The 27,155-nt window shown below is 34.3% G+C and overlaps 1 protein-coding gene across 2 annotated transcripts in view; it reads right to left on the bottom strand.

The window, feature by feature from the left end:
- Glut4EF (Glucose transporter 4 enhancer factor) overlaps nucleotides 1-27,155 on the bottom strand; it is a 409,830-nt gene that overhangs the window by 197,180 nt on the left and 185,495 nt on the right. For both annotated transcript variants that reach the window (XM_085951207.1, XM_085951206.1), the window contains exon 2: nucleotides 23,013-23,176. In XM_085951207.1, coding sequence (XP_085807333.1) covers nucleotides 23,013-23,176 — 164 coding nt within the window. The remainder of the gene's footprint in view (nucleotides 1-23,012; nucleotides 23,177-27,155) is intronic.

Here is a 27,155-nt window from a genome sequence, read left to right as displayed (position 1 = left end):
CAGGAATGGGTTTTTAATTAGATTGTTTTCTAACGATTTATGAACAAAAGTTTCGTCTAACATTTGTTTAGTTTCCAATAATTTAAGATCCTTTATCCAACATGTAAGCCTGATACTTTTCAAATAAAATATATTAATTAAAACCAATAATTGATTGAAAAACCTTGTACTGACCTATACCTACATAATATATTTATCTATCGATGTAATCCTGATATTACTTTAATTATATGCACTGTGTATTTTTACCGCTAGTTTGACAGCGTTCCGCCGATAATATGGCATCGATTTGACATAATCACGAATAAAAATAATTATAGTTCTAAATTCAAAATCTTAATGACGTTTGATTCAGTTTCTCTCCGGCCAATCACGTGACGCTGCGACGTCAGAAGCGACGCCGCGCGGCCGACTTCGATATTCAACTTTCCATTTTGTCGGTCAGTAGGTTAGGTTAGCCTCGGCCGGAGAGGGACACGGCCATACCGAACGAGCGAGACGACGCAATACGGCCGGCGAATTTATGCAGACTAATTACGTAAACTTAACCTAAAATCTAAATTGCAGGTGGAATTTTTGTGCCAGCCTCGAATACGAGAGAGCGTTTCGTCACACAGCCATGCTACGTCCGCACGATAGAAATTGCATCGCGAAATATAACGACATATAAATGTTACATTAACAATAATTAAAGTATGATCGTAAGGCTATACCTTAGTTGAGGCATGGTCTAAAAAGATCGTGACTAGGCGATGCGCGGATTGCGGGTGCAAATGACGGAAGCGGAACGAAATATAATTTGTCATAAAAGTTCAACATGCGTCCTTTTTATGTTATGTTTATTATTATATTCGTAATAATAATAGTATATTCATTGACATGTTTTCTTTTTCAAGTACATGCGGAACGTTTTTTAGTCATCTTTACACGATTTAAGAATATATTCATCCGACTCCATCACAAAATAAATTGACGTGCGAACAGGTCGACTTACCCTCTCCGAATGGCAACGCGGCCAAAATTTCGTTCCACATAGTGTTGAAAATTATTTGCCGTTTCACTTATGTACGCTCTTAATACAATATTTATTAAATGAAATCCATTTACTATTCTAGAAAAATAAGACATAGTCGTTTTTATGTGCGATAAGAAAACTCATTGTTTCCGTGATTTCAATCGAACTATGTTCCAGACCTAACCGATAGTCACCAACACAATTGGTTTTTGGAGTTGAAGTTGGAGTTTTTATCTACATTCTACATTGTAAAACAAATAGGTACATAACGAAATCCTATAACTTTTAAACTTCAGTATGTAGCGGTGGCGAAGGGTAGAGGTAGGCTGCTAAGATCCTAAATAAGTAGTGCACATTAAATGTATTTGTTTTCATAGAACCAAGACGACAGTGTGTAGATAATGTTTGTTAATTTTAAAAACTCAGTTAAACACAGCTTAATCCAAGCCAAAGTAGATAATAGTAAAAAAATATTCGTTTATCCATAAAATATCTAATTTATGCCATTAAACCCAATTTTAGAAATATTATAGATAGACAAATATTTTTTTTATCGATTATGTTTTGGTTTGGTAGGGTTTGATTGAATTTTATAAACTAACGAGCACAATCTGAAAATTTTATTCTTAGTTCAATGAAAATAAATAAGTATGACTGACAAAGCTTAGTGTGGCCACTATTCATGTTGAATCTTAACAGCCTACTTCCACCCCTCGCCTCTGTCTATGTAGGTAAGTATGTCCAAGAGAAAATCAGTCGTCAATGCCATCTCACAAAATATTGTGACGAGTAGGTATACTTAAGACGATACATCAGTGAAACGGCAAATAATTTTTAACTATAGGCGCGACGAAATTTTGGAATCGCTGGCATTCGGAGAGAGAACGTCGAGCTGGAAACACGTCAATTTGTTTCGTGATGGCGACGGAGGTATTAATTCTTAAATCGTGTAAAGATGACTAAAAACGTTACCCGTTTACTTGAAAAAGAAAACATATCAATGAATATATTATTATTGTTAATAAAGCGTCAATTACATTGAGCTTCTTTACGAGCTGTTTGTTGGCGAATTTAAAAGCGGGCGATTCAGCTACTGCGATTTGATGATTACACACAAAACTTTCCATTCGCAGAGAAGCCACAAGCCAGCGACTATTTTGACAGAATATTGACTATTTTTACCGGGAGGTTGCTACTGCGCTCTACTGCGCAGACGCAGTAGGCCCACACGCCGGCGTGTAGCGTGTAAAGTTGACCGGCTTTCAACTTTTCTCGGTAGAGTGTTTACAACCTGCAACACTGGGCGTCTTTACAGGCAGATTATAAATTCGCCAACAAACAGCTCGTAAAGAAGCTCAATGTAATTGACGCTTAATAGAACAATAAACAGAACATTAAATGGACGGATGTTGGATTTATATGACAAATTATATTTCGTTTGGCATGCGTCATTTGCACCCGCGACCCGCAATCCGCGCATCGCCTAGCCACTATCTTTTTAGATCGTGCCGCAACTGAGGTAGGCATAGCCTTAAGGTGGATATTTCATCGTGTGGACGTACCGCGAGAATGTATAGGAATAGTAATCACTATTGGCTTGCCCGAATCTTATTTATTAAGCAGATAAATCCACACGAAATAATGTCAGAGTCGTCATCGTAAAATTTAACGACGAATAAAATTATGGCCAGTTAAGCCTAATTCGTATAATAATGTATAACAAATACATTTTGATGCAAAAAGCCAGTTATTCTAATGTCGAAATCCAAAGTGGATGCAATATAATCGTTAATGACCATGTTTAAAAATAATATATGGGGGATATTGCGATATATCGATGGTTACAAGGCATATTATATTATACATAATAGCCACTTGTAGCCACAATAGACATGTAAATGAATGCTATGTTGAGGGGTGGAGGTAGGCTGTGAAGATTTGACATAAATAGTACCACTTGTCAGTCATACTGATTTATTTTCATTGAACTAAGAATACAATTTGCAGATGGTGCTGGTTAGTTTTTTAAATTCAATCAAACCCTGCCAAACCAAAACATAATAATTAATTTTTATGTTTAGGTTTAAGGGCATAATTTAGATATTTTATCGATAAACGATAAAATATACAATTTCCAGATGATGCTGGTTAGTTTTTAAAATTCAATTAAACCATGTCTAAACCAAACGACAATAGTTTAGAATATAATATGCAATCGGTGATTCGACAAAAATAGTGCACACTTCATAATTTTATTATTTGTTTAGTATTACAGATGTAGTTCATCAATCCCTTCCTAAACCTAAAGCAAACCATAATCGATAAAAAATATTTTTCTATCAATAAAATGTCTAAAATTATGTCTGGTTTAAAGGCATAATTTTAGATATTTTATGGATAAACGAATATTTTGTTACTATTTTTTTACTATGGCTTGGATTAGGCAGGGCTTAATCGAATTTTAAAAACTAACAAATACTACGTACGCGTTGTAGTATTAATTCAATGAAAACAAATACGTTTGACTGACAACGTTTAGTGTGCAATATTTATGTCGGATCTTAACAGCCTACTTCCAACCTTCGCCATTGTCATATAGGTATGATGAACTGACACTTTCAAGAAATAGTTTACTAACTGTATAATACATTTGTCTTGATTTATCTATCTGAAACGTATAAACTGTCTCTCTATCATCATTATTATGGCACTACAACCCTTGGTGGGTCCTGGCCTCATTCAATAGCTTCCTCCATCTTGGAACATTAAGTGCCGACACTCTCCAGTTGCTTTGACAAGAGTATATTTTATAGATAGAAGAGTATTTTTGAAATCTGTAATGATTTGGCTTTGGCTTAGGCAGAGTTTAGTTGAAATTCAAGTTCTGTTGAAAATGTCCCTCTGAGGCGGGCGAAACCGGTCCTAATCTCTTGATTAAAAGTGGAATAAGTACTACAAAAAAATTGCGTTTTATTAAATATAAACAACAATACAATGCAGCTCCACCATGAATTGACAGTTAACAAAATAAAAGAAATTAAATAAAATAACATCAAATTAAAATCGAATCGAAAATATTCAAACTTCATTTTCATCTGTCGTGAAAATTCAAAATTGGAATTAGTAGAATTACGTAATTTGAGCAAACAAATGTTGTATTTTTTACATGTAGACATCAGTTTAGGGCCCAGTAGGAAAAGGTAATCACTAATCACACACTTTACTATTTTGAATTATGCATATAGGTACAGTACTCTCTCAGTAATCCACCATCCCAAAATCCAGACAAATGTCCAATTAGTGAAAGCCGCGGATTATAGTGTATGCATACAAAATATGGTAAAAAATAAAACACTTATTTGGTAAAAATAGTTTTTTTTTGAGAAATTCGTACTAGTAAATTACGATTTTATTTATAATCAAAATAAAGTAATTTACTAAATTATACATATTTATAAACAGTAAATCACTTGACACAATCAGTTGTGCAGTGAGGCAGATATTCTTGAATGGCTTAGGATTCCTGGCTTTCCCTATGACCAAAAGCTTCATTTTGTGTGTCCCGGTTGCATTGGAGCACGGCATAATTGTGATGCGGTCCTTGGGCACTTTTCTCCCTGGTACATTACTTTCTTCGCGATGAACGTACGTTTTACGAAGGAGAAGTTTCCAAAATAAACCCGTCTCATCTGCGCTGTAACTTATATGCAGAGGACTACTGAATTTGACAATCAAATACCGGCAATTTATTTATAGAGCTTGATTTTGTGCTTTCAACTAGTAAAAATAATGGCGAATTATATAGATATAACACTTATAATATAAGTTATATTACATAGTATTTGCGACTATTTATTTACATAGAGATCATAGACTTGTACGTGGCCGAGTTACTTTTTCAATTTTGCGAGGTCAGGTCTTAGATCTAAAGTGTTGTAATGGAGTCAAGAGGTTATCTGAGTCGCAAAACATCTGCGCGTGCGTTTTCTTCCGAGACACGAGGATCATTATTCATAATAAGTAGAGGTAATCATTATACACATCATGGACGGAGGAGAGAAGGTATAATGTACCAATCTATGTTTATTTCATAATATTTTTAAATTATTGTCCGTTGCCGTTATGAGACTAGGTACCTACCCAGATATTAAAAAAAATGTGCCTAATTAATAATATACATAATTATATTATTTTTAATGTATTGCCAATAAGTGACGTGATCATGGCCCCCAAAAGGGTGGGACTGACAGGGCTCTAGCCTGGGGGCCCGGCGAAGCGAGTCGAACTGATAAGTGATATAATCACAAATTGGCTTTAATAGTAAAAAAGTCGCCTGCGGCGCTATTTTCCTTCATTAATATTATTATTTTAAATTATGTTGTTGTACGATACAAATTTGAATTGTGTATCAATACTCGACAACTCCATAATTCAAATAGATGTATTAAAATATACAAAAAAAAAAACACTAAATATTCACATTAATTTTACCGCGTACACCATTTGGAAAACGCTACTGTAGAGCGCCACAATGCCTTTATCCTTAGCGATAGGGGGCCGCCAAAGATCATAGCCTGGGGCCCGCTTCAGGATGTGGGGGGCATGGACGTGATATATATCTCATGCTAGGCTCACCTTGCACTAATAGCGAGGGCTGTGCGGCTGGTTAATGCACTCCCTAGAGATGTAGACATTTTTTGCGATGCAAAATGTATTCTGTTTTAAAAATTCTATTTTATTGTTTAATTTGTTTTTACAATACCCACTTGGTACATACAAATTGTTTTCTACGATTTTATATTCTGAGGTTTTTCAAATTATGTATAATTAAATTAATTTGAATTGGACTCGGATTGGATCGAATCTAGATGATGATGACGACAGAAAGCTGATGATGTCTAAACTCTAAAATTGAACATAACATTATTATAATACCTATATTAAAACAATAATATACCATAACTATAGCGTCATTTAAAACGAGATTTGGTGTATATTATGTAGGTATGTAGTTTCGTTTGATTTTGGCCTAAAAACGTGATTCGCTATACCAGAAATATCCAACTTCAAACCGTGTCCGAAACGCGAGCGCGCGGGGCGCGAAACCCGACAGATGCAGGTGCGATTCCTGAAGGGTGTCTTACTTTTTTCAAAAAAGATTTTTTTCTAATGGTTATTCGAGTACTATATTATTTTCTCAGAAGTGTTATCAAAATTTACAGAGGGTTGGAGCGGACCCGTTTTCGAGTTGCTCCGCTCCAGCTTCGCTCTAGGAAAAATACTTGATGATGATGAATAATGCTCCAACTCTTCTCTAGCGTATGCTCCGCTACGGGTAAAAAGTTAATAGAAATCATAAGTATACAAATTAAAAAAAAAAAAAAAAAATAAGTAAGTATGTAGTTTCAAAATAATCGTCATTTTGATTATACCAATAGCAAATCGTCTTAAAACATAAGGTTAGTTTAATCACTCGGCAGTGTTGCTGTATTAAAAATAATTCCAGTGTGGCCGCTTTCCAATTTGGAACCTCCGTCCAACCAGCCAATCTTTGGCCTCCCTCTTCTTCTACGTCCTATTGGATTGCTGGACATCACTCTCTTTGCCGGTTCATTGTCATTCATACCGTGCACATGACCTAGCCATCGCAGTCTCCCAATCTTAATTGATTGAACTACGCTGCAATCTTCGTACAGCCCGTAGAGCTCAGCATTATATCTTCTCCTCCAATTGGTGCCATCCCTGATCCGTCCATATATACGGCGGAGAATTTTTCTTTCAAAGATGTTCAGGGCTCGTTCATTTCGGAGAGTTAATGTCCAGGTTTCCGATGCGTAGGTGAGCACTGGCTTTACAAGTGTCTTGTAAAGAGTGCTTTTAGTTCGGCGAGATAGTATGCGGGACTTAAAATGTCTTAACAGGCCAAAGTAAAATTTATTCGCAGACATGATTCTCTTGTTGATTTCTTCTGTGATATCATTATGTCGAGTTACAAGAGATTCAAGGTATATGAAACGCTCCTCTATGAAAAGCTCCGCTCCTGCTCCGGGTAAAACCCCATTGCACCACTGCTCCATGCTCCTGCTCCGAGCTCCGCTCCAACGTTATGTATGTTCAATAATTAGAATGTTACATTCTTAAATCTTGTGAATTATTCTTTGAATTACAATATACAATGAACACGTTTTTTGCAGTGATTCAATTCCTATGGGCCTGGTGTAATCGACCAAAATCCATCTCGCGACCGGCGAGTTGAAAATGCCTGCATTATACGAATTAAAAAAAAACTTTCGCAATATATTATCGAATCACGATGGCCCATAATCACGACGTCTGTCTATGATGACAAAATCACGACAAAAAAGCGACCATTTTGGAAAAATAGCATCACTATGCACGAAAAGATGATTATCCACTTTCGATCTCTACAAAGTTAAATGATTATTTCGGATATGTGGAAACGATTTCAATTTTTCATGATTTTTAAAAAGAGCATCACTAGCAGAATAATTTATCTTCTACATAATTTTAGATATATACTTACATAAATGCAGAAATTATCGTAAAAACTCTAATTTTACACAATAACTGTCATTCGTACGCACTGAAAAAATATGTACTTACGCAAATGTTTGTATTGTACGGTGTAAAAATTAGTAGCGAAGGGTGACTTTTGGAAAGAGGTAGGCCGTGGAGATAAGAGAAAAAGAACACACTTTTCAGGTATACTTACCGTAAAACCGTATAATTGTACGTAAAACATTTCACCGTGAGCTTTCTTATCGGAAAAAGATGGCCGTATACTATACGATCTCCAATTTTATTAGATTGAATATGAAAATTATTTCTATTTTCATAGCTGATTTTGGCTAAATTCATGAGTAATTCAAGAATGAACACCTAACATAACCTAACATATAATCCAGTATATCGTAAAGTAAGTAAGTCCAGTAAAGCGTAAACCGACAATAACCGTGTTTTATTTATACACGAATGTTATGTCAGTACTCTAAGATCCCTGGACCCGAGGTTGGGCGGCCTTTAATGTACAGCCATTTCTTGAAACACTTTTGCTTGTTAGCGCGAGGGATGGTTTCCAATCCTGGTGTCATAATAAATTTGAATTTACATGCGCCTGCCAATTATCTACGTCGTCGCAGCCATGATTTATTCTTGATCGGAACCGTTTCCTCGTGTCAAGCCTATCAGGCACCATTAAGTATGTTTTGATTTAATTTGTTTTTCTGTTATTATTATTATATTCTATATTCGCTTTTCCTCTCTTGTAATGGTAATATTTGTTACAATGTAAATCTCATGTTGTGTACGTCTTGAATTTAGATTATGTTCACAATGTTTTGTATTCTTAAATAAATAAATATTTCCGGACACGTCTCTGAATATCTTTAGCTATTTGGACGGCGCAATGAAGGGATCGTTTGAAAGACACAGCTAGGACATTTTATAAGATTCGCGGTCGACATTGAAAACACCTGCTGCTGTCGAATTCAACATTTAAGGCATAAAGTCCATTGACGCAGCGAGTGCGGCGCTCGCGCAAAATTTCTACAAGTGGCGCGTAAATCATCGAAAATACAACGTAATCAAATACGCCAGCGCACACTGGACTTGACGATGCCTTGCGCCCCGCCTGCCGTATGAGTCACTGTTTTTCGCTTCTCGGCGATACGATTTAATGAAAATACAAAGAAGTCCATTCATTGAACACGGCTACCAAAATCACGCTGCGCGAAGCGTCGTCGGTCGACGGGCGAAAAGCAATTATTTAATTACAGAGAAGTCATTGTTCCGTGTCCTATATTTCGCTGGTTGAATAATGTCGTCGTAAATATTAATGACAAGCCCCGAAATAATATAATATTTTTATAGCTTTGTTATGAGAGACGCTGTAAAAATAATTATTTTGTGCTGCTTGGGCCGCTTATTACATAGGTGAAGGGTAATGCGCGGGAAGAGACGTGTGATTATGGTTATGAATAAACACTTCATACGCCGACTTCGCCCGCCCGACGCGTTCTATGGGCACCATCGCTAAGGTTGCCTATGAAAATGCGAGAATTCCGCACACTCACGCTCGTAAGTCGTTTGTAGAAATGTGAAAGTGCATATTAGGTATTAATTGACGTCGGATTATTTATGCAATAAATCGTGGCGCGAGCAGGCATTACCCGTGGAGAGTTTTTCAAGCCGATAAATTTCCCTCACCGGCTCTCGTAACGATTCGCTAAACAGTATTTCATTGTAACACTTTGGGCATGTTTAATACCTACTAGCCCACTGCGTGCACAACAGGTGTGCTTATTTTTATCGTATTCTTCAATTCTTGAATAAGTGAAATGACCACTCGTGATGATATATTACAGTCTTCATTCGCGAATTTATTTCCTTGCTCGATACAAATGATATTTATCATTGGACATATATGCAGAAAGTAGCCAGTCCACAAAAAATAAAAAAAATAAGATATGATATAGATCAGATGCGAGAAGGTTTTATCTACGTTCTGCTGAAAATAGCCAAGCCGCAAAAAATATTCTTGAAATAAAATACATTTTTACATTTTACATACATTTTTAATACCATGTTGTTGCTAAAGTGCTATTATCTCAGTTCGACATTATTGTGGACTGGCTACATTCTGCATAACTACGTTCAAATGCATTTTGAATTTCACTGTTACGATCAGTGACGTCCCGTGGGAGTAGGCAGATTGAGCGTCGCTTGGGGGCGGCAGTTATCCGAAGGGCGGCAATTCGAGGATAATCATTAGGTACCTTTCCATTAAAAAATTTAACTCACTTGTAGAAAACAAAATGTATTAATTATGTAAGTAGCTACTATAAAAGTTTTAATAAGACTTTTTTTTGTCGGGTTCGAGATGTCTAGTTTACTTCCGTTGTCATTGGACGTCACACGTCGTTAAAGTTATGTGACTGTACGATACAATTTTTAATTGTGTATCAATACTCGACGTCTCCATAATTCAAATGGATGTATTAAAATATACAATAAAACACTTAACATACACATTAATTTTACCGCGTACACAATTTGGAAAATGCTACCGTACAGCGTCACACCTCCTTTATCATTGGCGATAGGTAGGGGGTCCCGCCAAATATCCTAGCCCGAGGGCCCGCTTCACAATGTGGGGGCCATGGGCCTCTAGACTCATAATGATCTTGCAGCATCACCGTTATATCTATTATACCAAGATTCGATGCTTTCCACATTCGTAAAACCTACACTGGACAACCAAAATACCATCACAATACAAGATAAACGATTGAAAAGAATCTTGACCGCGAAAATGTCGCGCAATGGCCACATGGTTCTCAATGACTTACCTGACTTTCCAAAAAAGGAGCAATATGACAGCTTACAAACAGTTGATAAATAGTCTTATGTCAAAATATTACAATAGCGCCCAATATGTAATGATGTATATAAAAAACAGTATAATTACAAGATAAAAAGAACTTTTGATATACAACGTTTTTAAATTTTCTGTTGAATTATGTTCAAATTTGTACTTGATAATATGAAGTAAATAAAAAAAACAAACAAATATAGAATACTGAAATATCATTTTGACATATAATTTTGACTTCCATAGTAACGCACGTATATATTAATAATTTAGTTGCTAGGACCACCACCTTAGCAACCAATAGTCTTTTACTTTTTACGGATTTCTTCCGAAATAACTTTCCACACAAAACAGAATTAACTGAAACTAAAATCAATTCTGCTTAAAGATGGCTAAAAGTATTAAAAGAATGCATTGGCATCGTGTTCTGATATATTCTAAAAGTTTCAAATGTCTAGCTAGTTGGGAAGTTAGTTAAAAATCGATTGCAAGATTTGTACTGGACAAACAACCACCGGACAAACAAGAATAGGAGCTAATAAAAACGTTGTGATAAATAGATATGTAACTCTTGCATCAATCATAAATCGTTGGTCAGAGATGATTATTGCTCTAATTTTCACTAGAAATAATGCTGTATCCGTAGCACTTTTTATTTCAGGGATTATGTATTACATATATTTAATCTGTCTTCTCTTCGAGCATATTTCTCACACATGCCAGTATTAAAATGGCTTTAGCAGACGTTTGCACATAATAATAAAGGTGCGTTAGTTAACACGAATGTTAACATCGCTAACACGGTGACCCGCTTTTCAAATAGGCCACGCGAGCTGACGAGCCATACAGCCGGGCTCTTGTGTTTGTTAAGTTGGTAATTCTAGCTTGATTAACGAATACCACTGCATCCAATGCAATACAGGGACTATGCAACGCGCCTAGATGGGATATAGTGCACTAATTAATTCAACCAAGGTGCATCCTCCTATCAGGGCTGCGCCTGCGTGCAGCGCGTGCGGCCAATTATAGGGGTGTCCGACACTAGAAAATGCAATACGCATCACAGGATTTTGTTGATTATTGCTCAAACTACTAATTCAGAATATTGTAATTCAAATCGCAAGTAAAGTTGGATAGCTATATAGATTCTAGTATGTATGATGGTGTAATATATTTTGAGCACTATAATAATAATTATTCCACTAGCAAATAAATCTTATTACTGTTTACAGAGACATGTCAGATAAAGACTCAAATAAAATTAATTAAGCTAGGTTGTACTACATTTACACATAACACAGTTAACCATATTTTCTACTAAAATATCTAAAAATATTGACACGTACTTCCGATTTTGCTCGAAACACGTAAGTACATAAGTCAAACCAATATTTACCAGTTTCATGTTTAGCTTCACTAAATCTTCAATCTATATGTCTTCTAATTTACTCTAACGCATATTGTGGAGATTATATGCGTGCTGAATGCTTTCTCAATCGCACTTATTGTTAGTTTTTGTTCACGTATACATGATGGAAGAAATCCAAACACCCAAGAGGCTTCTCTTCAATAAACTAGAATTACAGACGGCAGACCTAAACTTTAGTTGAACTGTGTAGGAAGATGAAACACAGCATCCATGAGAGGCTGTAGAGGGATATTGCGGCACAGAAGGTAAATGGAGACGTTTCCTGAACATGACCCACACTGCATTGTTGTGTCAAAACATAATGAATGAATACATAATAATAATAATAATAAAACAAATTAGACACAGGTAGAAAGGAAGGTAGGTATCTAATAATTTGTCATCAAGATAGTTAGATAGCTTTATCAAGAAATAGTAAAGACTCAAATGATGTTCAATGGATACTTATTCACTTTTACAGTGAAATTTTAATAAATATCGATAAAGCCCCTTGCTACTGAACACTTTGTCACTAATTTTGAATTGCATTGAGTAAAATTCATATTGTAGGCCCATCTCTACTTACCTGACTATTTTTTGTAACCCAGTCGTTAATTGAATTGCTTTATACGTTAACTCAAACAGAATAGAAAGATAACCAATTTGTACAATACATAATATGCTAATTGTCACCTTCGAATATAAATGTAAAGCAGACCGATGCAATTATGGGCTGCATTCACCATCCGGTCGTGCTATAACTTCTACACTTTCGGATAAATTAAATTATAACGGGCGCTAAGTGGTTGATATTAATGAATACAATACAGCCGCATTCCTTTGATAATGCAGCTAATTGGCGAGAAATTAATTAAAACATTTTCTTCATACTTATTTTTCTTATAAGTATAATTGACGGCTTTGATATATAGCCTTAATTTACGCTGTCAACAATTTATGCTAGTCGTGTGATGTTCAGTGAATGACTAACAACTAATTCTAAAAAAATAATGTGTAGATATGTGTCTGACGGAACCAATAGAGGTGTGTATATTTATGATCAAAAGTATTATGTATGTAACAAAATTAAAAATATGGTATGAAGATAACAAAAAAACATAATATTATGTTACTTGCAAGCAACACCAAAATTCAAATCTCCGCAATAATTATGTCAGCTTGGTGCAGTAGCGAAGGGTGGAGGTAGGGTGTAAAGATCCGCCATAAATAGTACACATTAAACTTTGTTAGTCATACGTATTTGTTTTTATTAATCTAAGACTACAATTTACAGATGGTGTTGGTTAGTTTTTAAAAATCAATTAAAACCTGCCTTAACCAAACCATAATTGTTGTGGTATATTTAAGTCTATACGACGAACTTATGCACACTTTTTTGTTCATGGGTACTTATTTGTTTGGATTAAGAATACATATTACTAACACATATTGTTGGTTCATTTTTAAATTTATTGAGCCCTGCCTAAACCAAACTGTAATAGATAAAAAAATATTATTCTATCTATAAAATATCAAAAGTTGTGTGTGATTTAATTGCATAATTTTAGATATGCTATAGATGGACGAGTATTTTTTGACTATTATCTATTACGGCTTGTTTTCGCAGGGTTTAATTGAATTTTAAAAACTAACTAACACTATCTGTAGTCTTATTTCAATGAAAAAAATACGTATAACTGACAAAGTTTAGTGTGCACTATTTATGGCGGATCTTAACAGCTTACCTCCACCCTTCGCCACTGGCTTGGTGCTTATACAACAAAACAAATACGAAAATATGACGAATTAAAAAAAGACTGTAATAATATTTAGATAGCGAGGTATCAGGGCATCATACGTTGTATAAATTCAGTATAGAACTAACTAGGTAGGGATGAAACGATATAGTAACACGTTGCTATCAATCTTAAGTAAGAGGTTTTTTCACGAGATGTTCATTGTAAAAAAATACATAATTTAACCTTTAAAAGATGTCTATATTTCTAACAATAGCGCCTTTGCTGCCTATGAAAATACTGTGAGAAAGATCTTCTTCACAACAATATACACTACGTAGGAAAAACTGTCAGAATGAAAAATAACAACCTACATCATGGTTTATGTTATTCAAAGCGCGAGGACCTTGGCTCCATAGAAATCACGCCTAAAACCTTGATAGTTGATGAAATTCTATATGGTAGCTCTACCTACCTATGGCCCTTTTATACGGAACTCATTTTAACCTAACTGGTTTCTAAAATAGGTATTTCATTGCATAATGACCATGAAAGGTAGGTACTCACTCGAGAGGCGTCTAGATGAAAAAATAATTCAATTTAAAATTTAGACAGGTGTTATTAATAATATTAAACACTTAAGGTTTAATATGACGAAATTTTTACGGTAATTATTTATCTTTGAGATATTATATTGCATACATTGTTCATTTAAAAGGCAAAATACCTAGACTTAATTTTATAGTGTGAATAAATGTACTATTTGATCGAGCTACGAGATCCAAACCTGTGACCAACAGAGTTACAAACAAGACTATATTATTTAATAAACAAGTTTATATACAAATGGCAATACTAAACTTAATGAGTGAAAGGTAAACAAATATGCTGAACAGATTCATATGATAAAAATGCGAAAACCAGTCGTTATGGACCCATAGCAGCTACAAGGGTGTCAATAAAACAAGTAGGAAAAACACTCATCACAGATTTGCACTAATAGTAAAAAAAGTCGCCTGCGGGGCAATTTTACTACATAAGAATATTATCATTAAAAAATATATGGTTGTTCAAATGCAATTTTAGACTAACAACTCCATAATTCAAGTGGATTTATTTTATTCAAGAATACCAAAAGTCATTAAAAAATGCACTGAATACCCATCATTTTCCTCGACTGCTTTTAACCTTGGCAATAGGTGAGGGGCCCGCCAATGATCCTGGCCCGCTTCAGGATGTGGGGGTGATGCATAATCCAATTCCAATTTTGGTTAAATTACCATTTAGTTAGGCCATTAAATACAAAAAATGTAAAGCCCCTTGATGTCCTTAAAAATCAACAATATTGAATGCGCATTTCGTCTACATTGCCTACTTTTTCATTATGATAAAGACGTAAATATTGAAAATAACAGACTTTATTTTTAACACGTGTTAAATATACTTGAAATCGTACCTACTCACAGCCACACCCAGAAAGAAACCTTATTTTTGTGTTCCCTACTAACAACCATTAATTAGGCGGCTCTTGTGATGCAGTGCGTAAGGCGCTGGCCTTACATCCGGGAACTCTGGGTTCGAACCGGTGAGTGGACAAACACCGTTTCCATGAATAAACAAAACATGAAGAAACAGAATGGTGACAAAACAGAACAGCGATAAAAAAGGAAAAATATAACATTTAATATTGAAATTGTCGTATCTTTATTATGTTGCATAGATTTTTAATAACAAAGGTTTTCAATACGCCGTAAAAATCAAATTGTATTATTTCTGCATTCCTAGAAAACAATTAAACGGGACTTAACTCTGTGTTTCCGGCAAGTTAGGTTAGGTATATCTCGTCTTAATCAATCTAATATGTTCAAAATGCTTGGGTGACTAGGTACAACGAAATAATGAGTTAATAATTCTGTGGAGTTGTGCATGATTATCAAAATCAAGCAGATAAATTGACGTTTTTACGCCGAATGGCTAACATGCAGTGATTATAATTAATATACATACATTAAATATTTCGTTTATATACTTATTAAGTTTTATAAGTATTTAATTTAATAAATACATACGAAAAAAATGAAAGCTTTATTTGTCCCCTGGCTGTTCTGTTTTCTCACTGTTCTGTTTTGTCCGTTATTGAGTGGAGTGAACCTTAGACTATAGGAGTGAACTTCTTGTGATTGTTCAAATCACTACCTACAACCACCTTGTACGAAAAAAGCAAGGGCATGGTTAAAAAAACAACCATTAATGTACGAGGAAGTTCCCTCCACTCAATTACTTGACAATTTATATTATTATTGTATTAGGCGCACATAAATGCACAAGCAGATATGAGTAAAATAATATGAATTTAGTTTCTGCGGTTTGAATGATATTTCAAAATGATACCTACTACCAGGAAAACATGATAATAATATTATTATGAATACACTGTTTTCATATTACTATTTGGTATTAGGAGAACATAATACGAAAAGGATAGATATTACATAATATTGTTACTGTTTGTTCGCAAGGAATAAAATAAATTATCCTGGAAATGCACCATACGTAGATTTAACAAAGTATCCGGAGCACATACAATATCGGTAATATTGCCATATAAAAATCCAGTTTAACATTGAACACGATATTTCTATTCTATTAGGAGCACATAAATGCTAGAAGAATGTGAGATTTTACTTTCCTCGAGTCATTTCGTGGAAATGCTCCATAGAAAAACATCGACAAAGTATTAGGCGCACATAAAAGAAAATCGCGGTGAATTAGTCCCCCGATTCCAATTCGGTTGGTCACCGAGCATAGGGCCGCATAGTAACCGAGTACTCTCAGAACTGTTACAAGGACGCTATGACACAATTTTCTATTACGCTGACTAGTTTCGAAATAGTATACGTATCAGGCCATTGTGGCCTTTATGCTCATTATCGTTATGGTTTATGTTTAATTCGCTAAATGGTTTGGTTATATACATATTATGCATTTTCCCCGTGCCAGTTGAGTGCGCCCTATGATGCATTTTGTTCACAAAACGACAGACAATAATTGCCTTATTTTACCTAATGCACCCACAAGCTTTTTTGTGTTTCACACAGTTATTATACAAAACGAAAGGAAAATGCATTTTGTCAAGGTAAATCATGATTTAAATAATAGGTATGTGTAATATTGTTGACAAAGGTATACATTACAAATAATATATGTACTTAAATAATAAAATATATATTATGCATTAAAAAATTGAAATTTTACGAAGATTTAAAAAAAAATTGACTCTACAATCCGACGTGAATCCCATCAATCGAAATGGATGTTAGCCAATCGCTCAACCTATTAGAATCATGGCAGCCCCAAAAACAACGTGGCGGCTCGCGTTCTGGTTTGAAGTCTGTTGCATTCTTTACATAATCTACGTACGCATATATCGGTGTTTTACGTGCTAATTAATCTTAAAAATAATCGTTAATTTATTGCTTTGGCTGGCTACATAAATATTTTTTTAAATAAGGTATTTATAGCTTAATTTTATATATGTCTGCTTTGATAAGGCAATATAAAATGTAAAATTAAATTCGAATTTAATCATACACTGTCCAATTTTATAAATTTAAACAAGTGTTTTTAATTGACAAATTGGGTTAATTTGAAATTATAGTGGAATGTCATAATAGAGGACTGAAATTATCTTTATGTTAACTTGCAAGGCGAAGGCACTTGTTGCTAACATAATCAGTAGAAGTCCTTTTTGCTTCAATTTTATACGTCCTTCCATATATATGGCTCATAGCGCCTGTACACGTGAATGGATTTAACGACACCAAAAATGTATACCTATTTTAAACTATCACGATAATAACTGTTAACACATAAAAGTGCTGACCGTCTCCCCAATCTCACTCTTCAAGCGCAAGCGAGACGCGATATTTTCATTGTATGGTGTTATTGACAGGTTCATAGATAATTGGTAAACGTCAAAATGTTCTGTGCGGTATAGTTCGTATTTCCTTCGGCAAGTTCGCCACCATCGAACTACTGCGCATGCGCATATATATACCATGCAAGTACCAATAATCATTGCGTGAATAATCAGACGCTTCTAAACTTTTTTGATCCATGCACCTTGCAACTTTGCAACGTGCATTTTCTTGTTATGGCCGCGATAATACTTACTGTCAGCAGTAAACTTATGCACGTGTAAATAGGGTTAGTTTTTTTAAGCATATTTAGATAACAATCAATGATTAGGTTAACATTAAGAATAATTGTTTGCCAAATTTTATTTCAAACATAATTCTATGAAGGTCAATAGCATACGACAGTTTTTGTGTGAAATTTCAATGATTTATGATAATATTATGTAAAATAGATAATAAATGATCAATAAAATGTTAATTAATTCTGTTAAATAAAAATTTCGCTATACTCCCATCGTAACACATCATAATTGGTCAATCAATCAATATTTTAATATGAAATTTGACCCGCATTTGTTTTTTTAATCAATGTTCTTAATAATTATTATGCATGTAGGTTCAAATTTGTGTCAATTGCATCATGGAAGCGCTTAGTCCGTATAAATATTCATTATGAAACATATCGCCCCCAATACACGAATAAATTTAATAAACGATGCAGTATTTGTGAGCAGAAAAAAAAAACTACACAAATTTGACGAACGAAGCTTGACGTAATAATTTGCAACGTCACGTTGCTTGTTTTAGTTGCACATAGCAGCAGTAAAGTTGCATTTTATCGCATTACTTACTTGCATGGTAACATCGCGGGCTTGGTGTTTTTTTTAGCAAGGACAAATCATATATTATAGATACGTTATACATATTTCAATTCAAATATACACACCTACTACATACTTACATATACTTGAATAAACACAATGGAATAAAGCCTAGTTTCCGTTTTAATATATTGTTGGCATAGCTATAATAAAAAAAAAATACATTCAGTCAAATCGATAATTTGATAATATAGTAACCAGTGATGCTCTCTCTTCCTGTTTGGAGTACCGGATCGCCTACAAATTTTAGTAGAATGTATTATCACCACATTGCACTGTAAAGGAAGTAGGCGAAAAGGCTTTTTGAGCGGGGCAAAAAAATGTTAACGGCAATACGTTGTAGATTATGGTGACATATAAATTGTACGTAACACATTTCACCGTAGCACAGTTCGCCGTGAGTTTTCTAGAGTGCGAAAAGTTTAAGTTGATGTGCGGTGGCTTGAAGAACTAAAATCCCCTCCTCTCGCGTTTCAGTATTCATTCCCCTCACCATGAAAGCATTCAACGTGTCTAAGTGCGCGATATCAGTCATTTAGATGTGTTGATAATAGCAAAAGTTTTGAAAAGTGACAGCAGGAAGATTATAAATCATCTTATATCCAGCTGTGAAGAAGAAAACGATAAAATAAACTCATTCGGCTCTTCAACGACGTTATCGAAAGAGTTGCCACGATGACATCTACAAAACACACTTGAAATTTTAATGTTGCCATATAAAATTTATCCTAAGTTTTTTGGAAAAAAAAATGTAAGTATATCATTGTATTTGAAATTTACAAAAATATATACATATTTAAGGAAGTGGGAAATAATATCTTTCAATCCTGGCAATACTCTCACAATACTTCAAAACCGAAAACAATACGAGTGCTACCGCCAGGCCTGGCGTTAAACTTTTCGGTCTATATCTGAGAGAGATGACCTGTGAGAGATACCTACTTATACGGTCTTCATTTTTACTAGATTCAATGTTCATAGCCAATTATGGCGAAATTCATGAATTCAAGAATGAAAACCTAACCTAACCTAACAAGTTATCTAGTATATCGGCTATTTTCAAAATTTGTTTGCATCCTGGCTTCCTGTAAATCGACAAGAATCGTGTTTTCTTTACACATAAAGTTTATGCCAGTACTAGGTATAAAGACCGAAAAGGGTTGGACGATCTTTAATATACAACATGTCATAGTGAAGTCTGTGAAATGCATACATACACATTTCCGGACACAGTAGATTATAATAGCTTATCCTTTTATATTATAGATTAGATTAGATACTAGGACAGTATGAAGTTAGGTAAAATTTTAAGAAATGAAGTCACAATCACAAATCTCACATAACTTATGTATCATATTATGTTACTAGGCTACATTAAAATTGGTTCTTATCTATTTAGTGGAGCCAGCGGCTAACAAATTTTGAAAATAACCGGTATACTGGATTATTTGTAAGATTTAAGTTATGTTAGAGGTTGGGTTATCATCTATTCAGTGGAGCCAGCGGCTAACAAATTTTAAGACGATACATCAGTGAAACGGCAAATAATTTTCAACTATAGGCGCGACGAAATTTTGGACTCGCTGGCATTCGGAGAGAGAACGTCGAGCTGGGAACACGTCAATTTGTTTCGTGATGGTGACGGGGGTATTAATTCTTAAATCGTGTAAAGATGACTAAAAACGTTACACATTTACTTGAAAAAGAAAACATGTCAATAAATATATTATTTTTGTTACTAATAGAACAATAAACAGAACATTAAATGGACGCATGTTGGATTTATATGACAAATTATATTTCGTTTGGCATGCGTCATTTGCACCCGCGACCCGTAATCCACGCATCGCCTAGCCACGATCTTTTAAGACCGTGCCTCAACTGAGGTATAGCCTTAAGTTATGTTAGGGGTTTATCATTCTTGAATAATTCATGAATTTTGACGAAATCGGCTATGAAAATCACCGCTGTTCCCGCCTGGCTTTCAGTAAACAGACATGTGCGTACCTTAAAATTGTCAGCAGTTTTGTCATTTAGTTTATTTTTAACAGTTAAGCAGACACCATCTCGTATTTTTTGTAAATAATGCCGTTTGACTTAACGCTGTGAAATTATTTTTTTTCTTTGCATCCCCTCAATTATTGGATAATAATATATCTAACTGGTATTAATTTATTTACCACTACACCACTGGTAGGTATATATCGTTAAACTGTAGCCAGCGAAAGATCGCGAGTATATTTCGAGGATGGGTTTGAAGCCGAAACAGCAGTCATTTAAAAAAGTTCTACAATTAACAAAAACTGTGTTTCATAACCACTATAATAATAATGAAGATCTACCACATAAATGTCATTCTAATTAGGTAACGAGAAAGATATATTAAATTTCCACTTCATAAACAAGCTCTCTTTTTCTTCCACTTCTTCTAATGTAGCTATTACAAATAAATTTATTAATTAATTTAGTTTTACGTAATGTTGTATTTAGTCTTTTCATCTTGACTGTCACTCGCTAATTTTATTGTACTCTGCCCTTCTAATGAAGAAAGCAGTAACTGACTCTCACACACTTTCGAGATAATTGACATAATGTGGTTTTTTTTCCAACTTTAGTACTGTGAATTAATAAAAAACGGTGATAATTTTTATTAGTAGGATGTTAAAATACAAATAAAGTAATAATAAACAAGCAGTAACTGCAATAAATAGGTGCAATTACTGGCTTTTAGCTAAGAATTTGTATTATTTTAGCAGATGTCCATTTTTTCACTAAGGATTTTAACGGTATGTTAGTGATAATTCTGATTTTAAAGTGAACAGAATATATAACGGATGTCATTCATAACTCAATTTCACAAATTTTGCGAGTTACTGCCTTCTTCCTTGGAAGGGCAGTAACTGTCTTCGTACACTTTTTAGTTACCTACAAAAACGTTTAGTGGTAAGTAAATCACTCACCACACAAACACTAGAATAATCTGAACAGGGCTTTATTAAATAGTAAAAGATCATTTCAACATTGCGTACGAATTTTATGATCAATAAAACCGTTAAACTATACATGCTTGAATCGGCAATTAAATAGATAATAAAAATCAAATTCATTGCGTAATAAAGAAATCATTGATTATGCAGTGCTATGTGTAGATGTAACTATATAAATAATCAACCTGTTATATGTAATAGTGCTATTGTATTTGTTGTACAGAAATCATAATCTAATTCCTGCGCACTAGAATAAATCGCATCAGCGCATGTAATGCTAAATTGCTTCACTCTACTGTTATGAAAAAAACTAACACACATTTCGAAATAAATTAGTTTTTAAATGGGGTATCACATCCCAAGATGAAATAAACACTGGCATTCTTAAAAGTGCATTATTTCTGCAAGGCTCTATGCATCTAATACTAAACACTGTCTATTAAAATGCATTGCCAAATTTAATATTACATAGTTTTTTCTGTTAGTGCAGAAGGCTGTATTAGTTCAATGATTATTCCTTATGTCAAGTAGATACAAAACCACAGTCGTATTTACGACTATAAAGACGAAATAAGAAATTACTTTTATTTAACAAATAATTCATAAGATTTATGAATGTAACATTCTTTATTGAACATGCGCAATTAGTTATGACACACATAGCTTATCGGTCATGCACATCGGCGCGAATACCGCTGAGCGTCGTATTTTTACAACGTTTTTCTTAGCTCGTATTCTTATTTGTCCGGTGGTTCTTTGTGCGGTACAAATCTTGCAATCGATTTTTAACTAACTTCCCGACTAGCTAGACATTTGAAACTTTTAGAATATATCAAAACAAGATGCCAATGCATTTTGTTAATACTTTTAGCTATCTGTAAGTAGAATTGAATTCATTTTCAGTTAATTCTGTTTTCCATGAAAAGTTATTTCGACACCATTATCGGTTGTTGCTAGGGGTCTGGGGTCCTAGCAACTAAATTATTATTATATACGTGCGTTACTATGGAAATCAATATGACATGTCAAGTACAATTTTTTTTATCGTTTAAGCTAGTCAAGTCCAAGTTTATATGGTTCAACAGAAAATTTAAAAACGTTGTAAGTATATAAAAAGTTCTTTTTAACTTGTAATTATTTTTAAATGATTTTTAAAAGGTGTTTTCAAATTATATGTAATATTTACGTTTTATACATTTGCACTATCTACTAAGTGCATTTCAAGTAAATAATACAGGTGTTTATAATTTATTTATTTATTTCTTTTTAGTTTTGAGTTCACAATTTTTTATCGACAGATGGCGTTGTCATATTTTTCGAAAAAATCGTGTTGGGGTAGGAAATCTTATCTTGAACAAGTACATTAATTATTAGATACTTACTACTTATAGGTAAGAGCTACCACGTGCGTTATTGCAACTCATATGCCTACATACAGTGGCAGTTATATTAATAGATTGTTAGGAGGAAGACCCGTTAGCCTTTCATCCAATCCATTGGGTTCGTCATTAGCATGCACCCAGTTTTGCCAGATGTGGTAACGACAAGACTCGAAGGACAGAATTGGAGTATAGGTATATGATGGTAGGGATTGTGATACCTGCCAATATTGACAAATTGTGTGGATACAACTTTGTAATACATACATTACAAGTACGAAGAAAATAATCGACTTACTTGAAAATTGGCAATGGCATGTCGATGCTGTGTGTAACCTTGCGTCTGTCTCCAGCCATATCTGCCAAACGAGCGAAATCTGTATCCTGATCAGCGAGACGAGGAGACTTTCTGGACTCCAAGAGGCGCACTTCTTCCAAACGCTTGCGAAGTTCGATAGGATTCTGCAAAGAGAAAAATTTTAAAAATTAGAGAGGTAATTAAATTCCATAGGTATTCTTATAACAGTGCTTTTGAGGATGAATTATTTAACCTGGTGGTGTTCCTCAAAGGTCGCACATTGGTCCGCAGAAATATCAGTGTTTATTACTGGAAATAATAGTGCGTTCCAATTTCGAATTTCTTTGGGGTCGTCCATAATGCCGTGTCCACACTGGCAACCTGATTAAATTTTACGATAATTATCATAATTATCGTAAAATCTAACGAGGTTTCCAGTGTGGACCCGGCATAATATATGACGTTATCCGAAAGGGGCGGAGGGGTTCTGACATAATCGGATGATTTGTGATTAAGGTGATAGGAGAGGAGGTAAAAATATGGTCACAGAACCATTAAAATATTAAGAAGTTTTTTTCTTAAAATAATATCTTATTTTGCGAGAATATTATATCTAATGAAATTAATAATTTTGTCTTTTAACGAATGTGGGGGAGTCAAATACGTGATTTAATTTAGACAGGAATCAAACGATTTTGTGACGAAGTTTTATGATGAAAACAAGGGGTTCAAAATACAAAAAATGACCCTTTGGAGTGCACATCTTTAACCTGTAAACGACGCCATCTTAGATAGACCAGTGATTCTTAATAATGGCGTTGGTGAATTTTATTATTATCGTATTGTTGACCCACCCTTGACCCGTGCGACGAGGCGAGCAATGTGTCCGAACATACCAACGCATGCACGCACCTCATAGATTCAGTCTAACAGAATGAGTCCGGTAACGATTCGCAAAATATATTAACATTCAATGTAAAATTAAGGGTTTATTTAATATTAATTTTATTCATACTTTTCATAATATTTTAACAAATTTTTAGTAAATTGATTGTCCAAGATTTGCCATAGTATATGGTAGTGGCGAAGAATACTTGCTGTAAGAAGGTAGGTTATGAAAAAAGTGGTGGGACGATCATATTTACGGGTCTTCAAGTTAAGTGTGTTTCATCTTCAGTATTTTAATGTCAATATAGATGATCCTCCTACTTGTCCAGCTGTGGGTCGGACCTATGGGTTGCGAGTGGTTGCGACAAGACTTCATTGACGGCTGCTCTGACAACCAGCCCACGCACATAAAAATGTGAACGATAGAGAGTTATACAAAAAGAAGTAGATACGAAAAACAATCATTATAGACGTCGTATAGTCGTCGGTAGATTATTATAAAATCATTATTTTATTTATTTTAAAATATACTGCTTTATTTTTTCGGTGGGTACGCCAAAGGCTTCTTATAAAACGCCTGCTTTATCGATACAATTTGGAGTGTAATTTGTGACGTCACCGCCGCGTTTGTTTAAATTTTGTACGCGTGTATAAAGCAGCTTATAATTGGGAGATTTCACTGCCTTATTTAAATAGACACAAAACTAAATATAATTTTTTTTATCACTAAATAACCTTTTAGTTTTGATATTCTCATAATTTATTTACTTACAAGTCTGCTATGGGGTCGTCGAAACGTTAATAAATTAACATACAATACAATCACATATAGTGGAATAATTTAACTTTGAACATGCGCAGATTGCGATTTCTTCCAGTGCGCACGAATTACACAGAGAGAATTTAATTATTGCTATTTCCGACTGCTCTTACATAAAACATAATGCATAGTTTTCTCTCGCTCATCGTCGGTCCAATTATGTTATATTTTTTGTCAAAACTATCGAATATCGCGGTTATGTGGTATTTTTATAGTAAGGAGTTTTAGCCACTGATACAAGGAGTTGAATTCGTGATCGACCGGAATGCTTATATGAAACGGTATATAATTGTAAAGGCACGCACACATAGTGGTTCTATTTTACCTCACCTTTATTATTATTTAACAAGGTCAATTATCGGCACGAAATTAAGTGAAATAATACAATATAGCATAGTCATAGAGTGTGTAACCTAACATAAACATGTAATAAAAAATACTATAAAGGTTTGGGGTGTTTTGGACAAAAATATATATATACTCGGGTGTGGGCGTAACATTATAAAATCGCCAATGTTGCCGTGCTTTCTTCTGCTATAAAAAGCATGATCAACTTCACATAGGATCAGTAAGCTGCCGCTACGGGAAGTGTGTATTGTCGTTTTTCTTGGTGTTTAAATGTTATCAGACTGATACGCCCATCCCGTACCATATTTTGAACCTTTAAACTAACAACAATGAGGTTACCTCACGTTGAACTGCACTGCATCGACACCTGCATGGCTCAATGAACGTTTTTATCATCTTCTACATGCCAACGCTTTTCGACTGTCATGTCAAAATTACGTTTTTTTGTTTTTAGCGGTTGCACTATGTATTTTCTATAAGAATGTTGTCTATTATCTATGGTCTGCAGGTTGGGTTCTGTTCAAAATATTAACTATGGATGTCATGTCGGAAGTCATTTTAACGTACGCACACGTAGAAACTGTTAAAATTAATTGAAATTATCATGGAAAATTAATAATAATTCAAATTACTAATACATTATAGTTGGCACTCTTCATCAGTGTCATTCTTCAGTGAATTTACGGAGATTGTGCTCGTTCAAAATATTTTGCAAAATGACGAAACCATAGACTAAATTTATCGCCGCGACGGCGTGACAGTAGGCGACATGCACCTCAATTTGATTCGCGCTTTAAATTCGTCACACTTGGAATGTTCTATATTCAAAAAATGTCTTTATTTTTATCAGGATTATTTATCTCAGAATCAAATATCTCTTCGCACACCATGCTACCCGTATACGTTATATTTTGTGAAGAATATTTAGTCTCATATTTCATTTCTCAGTCGAGTTGTAAAAATTAAAATTAAAAAATCAATTTTTTACTTCTTTTATAATAACCTTCCCATTTATCAAACTTCCGGGCCGGGCTAATTTCTCAAATGGCAATAAATAATTTGACGTAAATTCGAGGTTGTTTTCCTTCCCTTGCGATGGAAATAAAACTGACCCTTTGTCACGCCAACACTTCATAATAGGTGCAAGGGAAAACTTTCGGAAACAAAACGCGAAAAACTAACACAAGTTTCATAATACCCTGAAAGGTTTTGTTAACATGCGGTTTGTTGACACGCAACCAACGTACTTCTAGTTCAATTCAGGTAAAGCGAACCGTAAAATGGTATTAATGAAAATAATCTAATCATATGCTCACTGAATGTCATGTAACTAAAAATCAATCGTCTTAGTAGTTGAACTATTGCGTATTTTTAAATATAGGGTTAATTCTATACCTTTATAAAAATCTAAGGTAAATACCTAGGTGGCTGACACATTATATTCTACTACGGCGATGTTTGCAGTGTTGCCAACTGTCATTCGGGAAAATATGCTAGATAGTGTAATAAAACAAACTAGATGTAAAAAATTGTCATAATTTTATTATAACCATTGTTTTTACAAGAACTTGAAAGAGAATTTAGTATTTTACAACTAATGTTATAAAAATTAAAAATGAATCCAAGTGAGAAATATTACTGATCTTTTGATTTATCTGTCTGCAACACAGCACATTGTCTGCGCATTGAACGAATCGACAAGAATTTTGACAGGCGGAACTGCCGGTATTTGTTTCCCGCGCATTTATTCTATACACAAGACTGGTTTCGGCACTTATTGTAACAATTACAATAAGTTAGTTGTAATTGTGATAAGTGCTATGTTTAAACAGCACCTCTCGTGGTTGTGATAAATTTTAGAGTGAGCTAGACAGTTTTGACAGTTCAGATGGCTAACTTATTGTAATTGTTATATAATAAGTGTTAATATTTCGATACTTTCCAACCCTAGTTAGCTGCCGTAAAGGCCGAAAGCAGTATTGTGTATAGAATAGATGCGCTGTAAGATATTATAGGGTACAAAAGACCAGCACGTTGATTTTTAAGCAAATGTGGTATAATATTTTAGCTTTATTATGAAATATTTG

The sequence above is a fragment of the Rhyacophila brunnea genome, unplaced genomic scaffold (assembly GCF_057557595.1).
Source record: "Rhyacophila brunnea isolate RB1 unplaced genomic scaffold, BYU_Rbru_1.0 scaffold_24, whole genome shotgun sequence".
Lineage (NCBI taxonomy): Eukaryota > Metazoa > Arthropoda > Insecta > Trichoptera > Rhyacophilidae > Rhyacophila > Rhyacophila brunnea.
The sequence above is the reverse complement of the archived record's forward strand: the minus strand, read 5'-3'. Positions and strand labels throughout refer to the sequence as shown.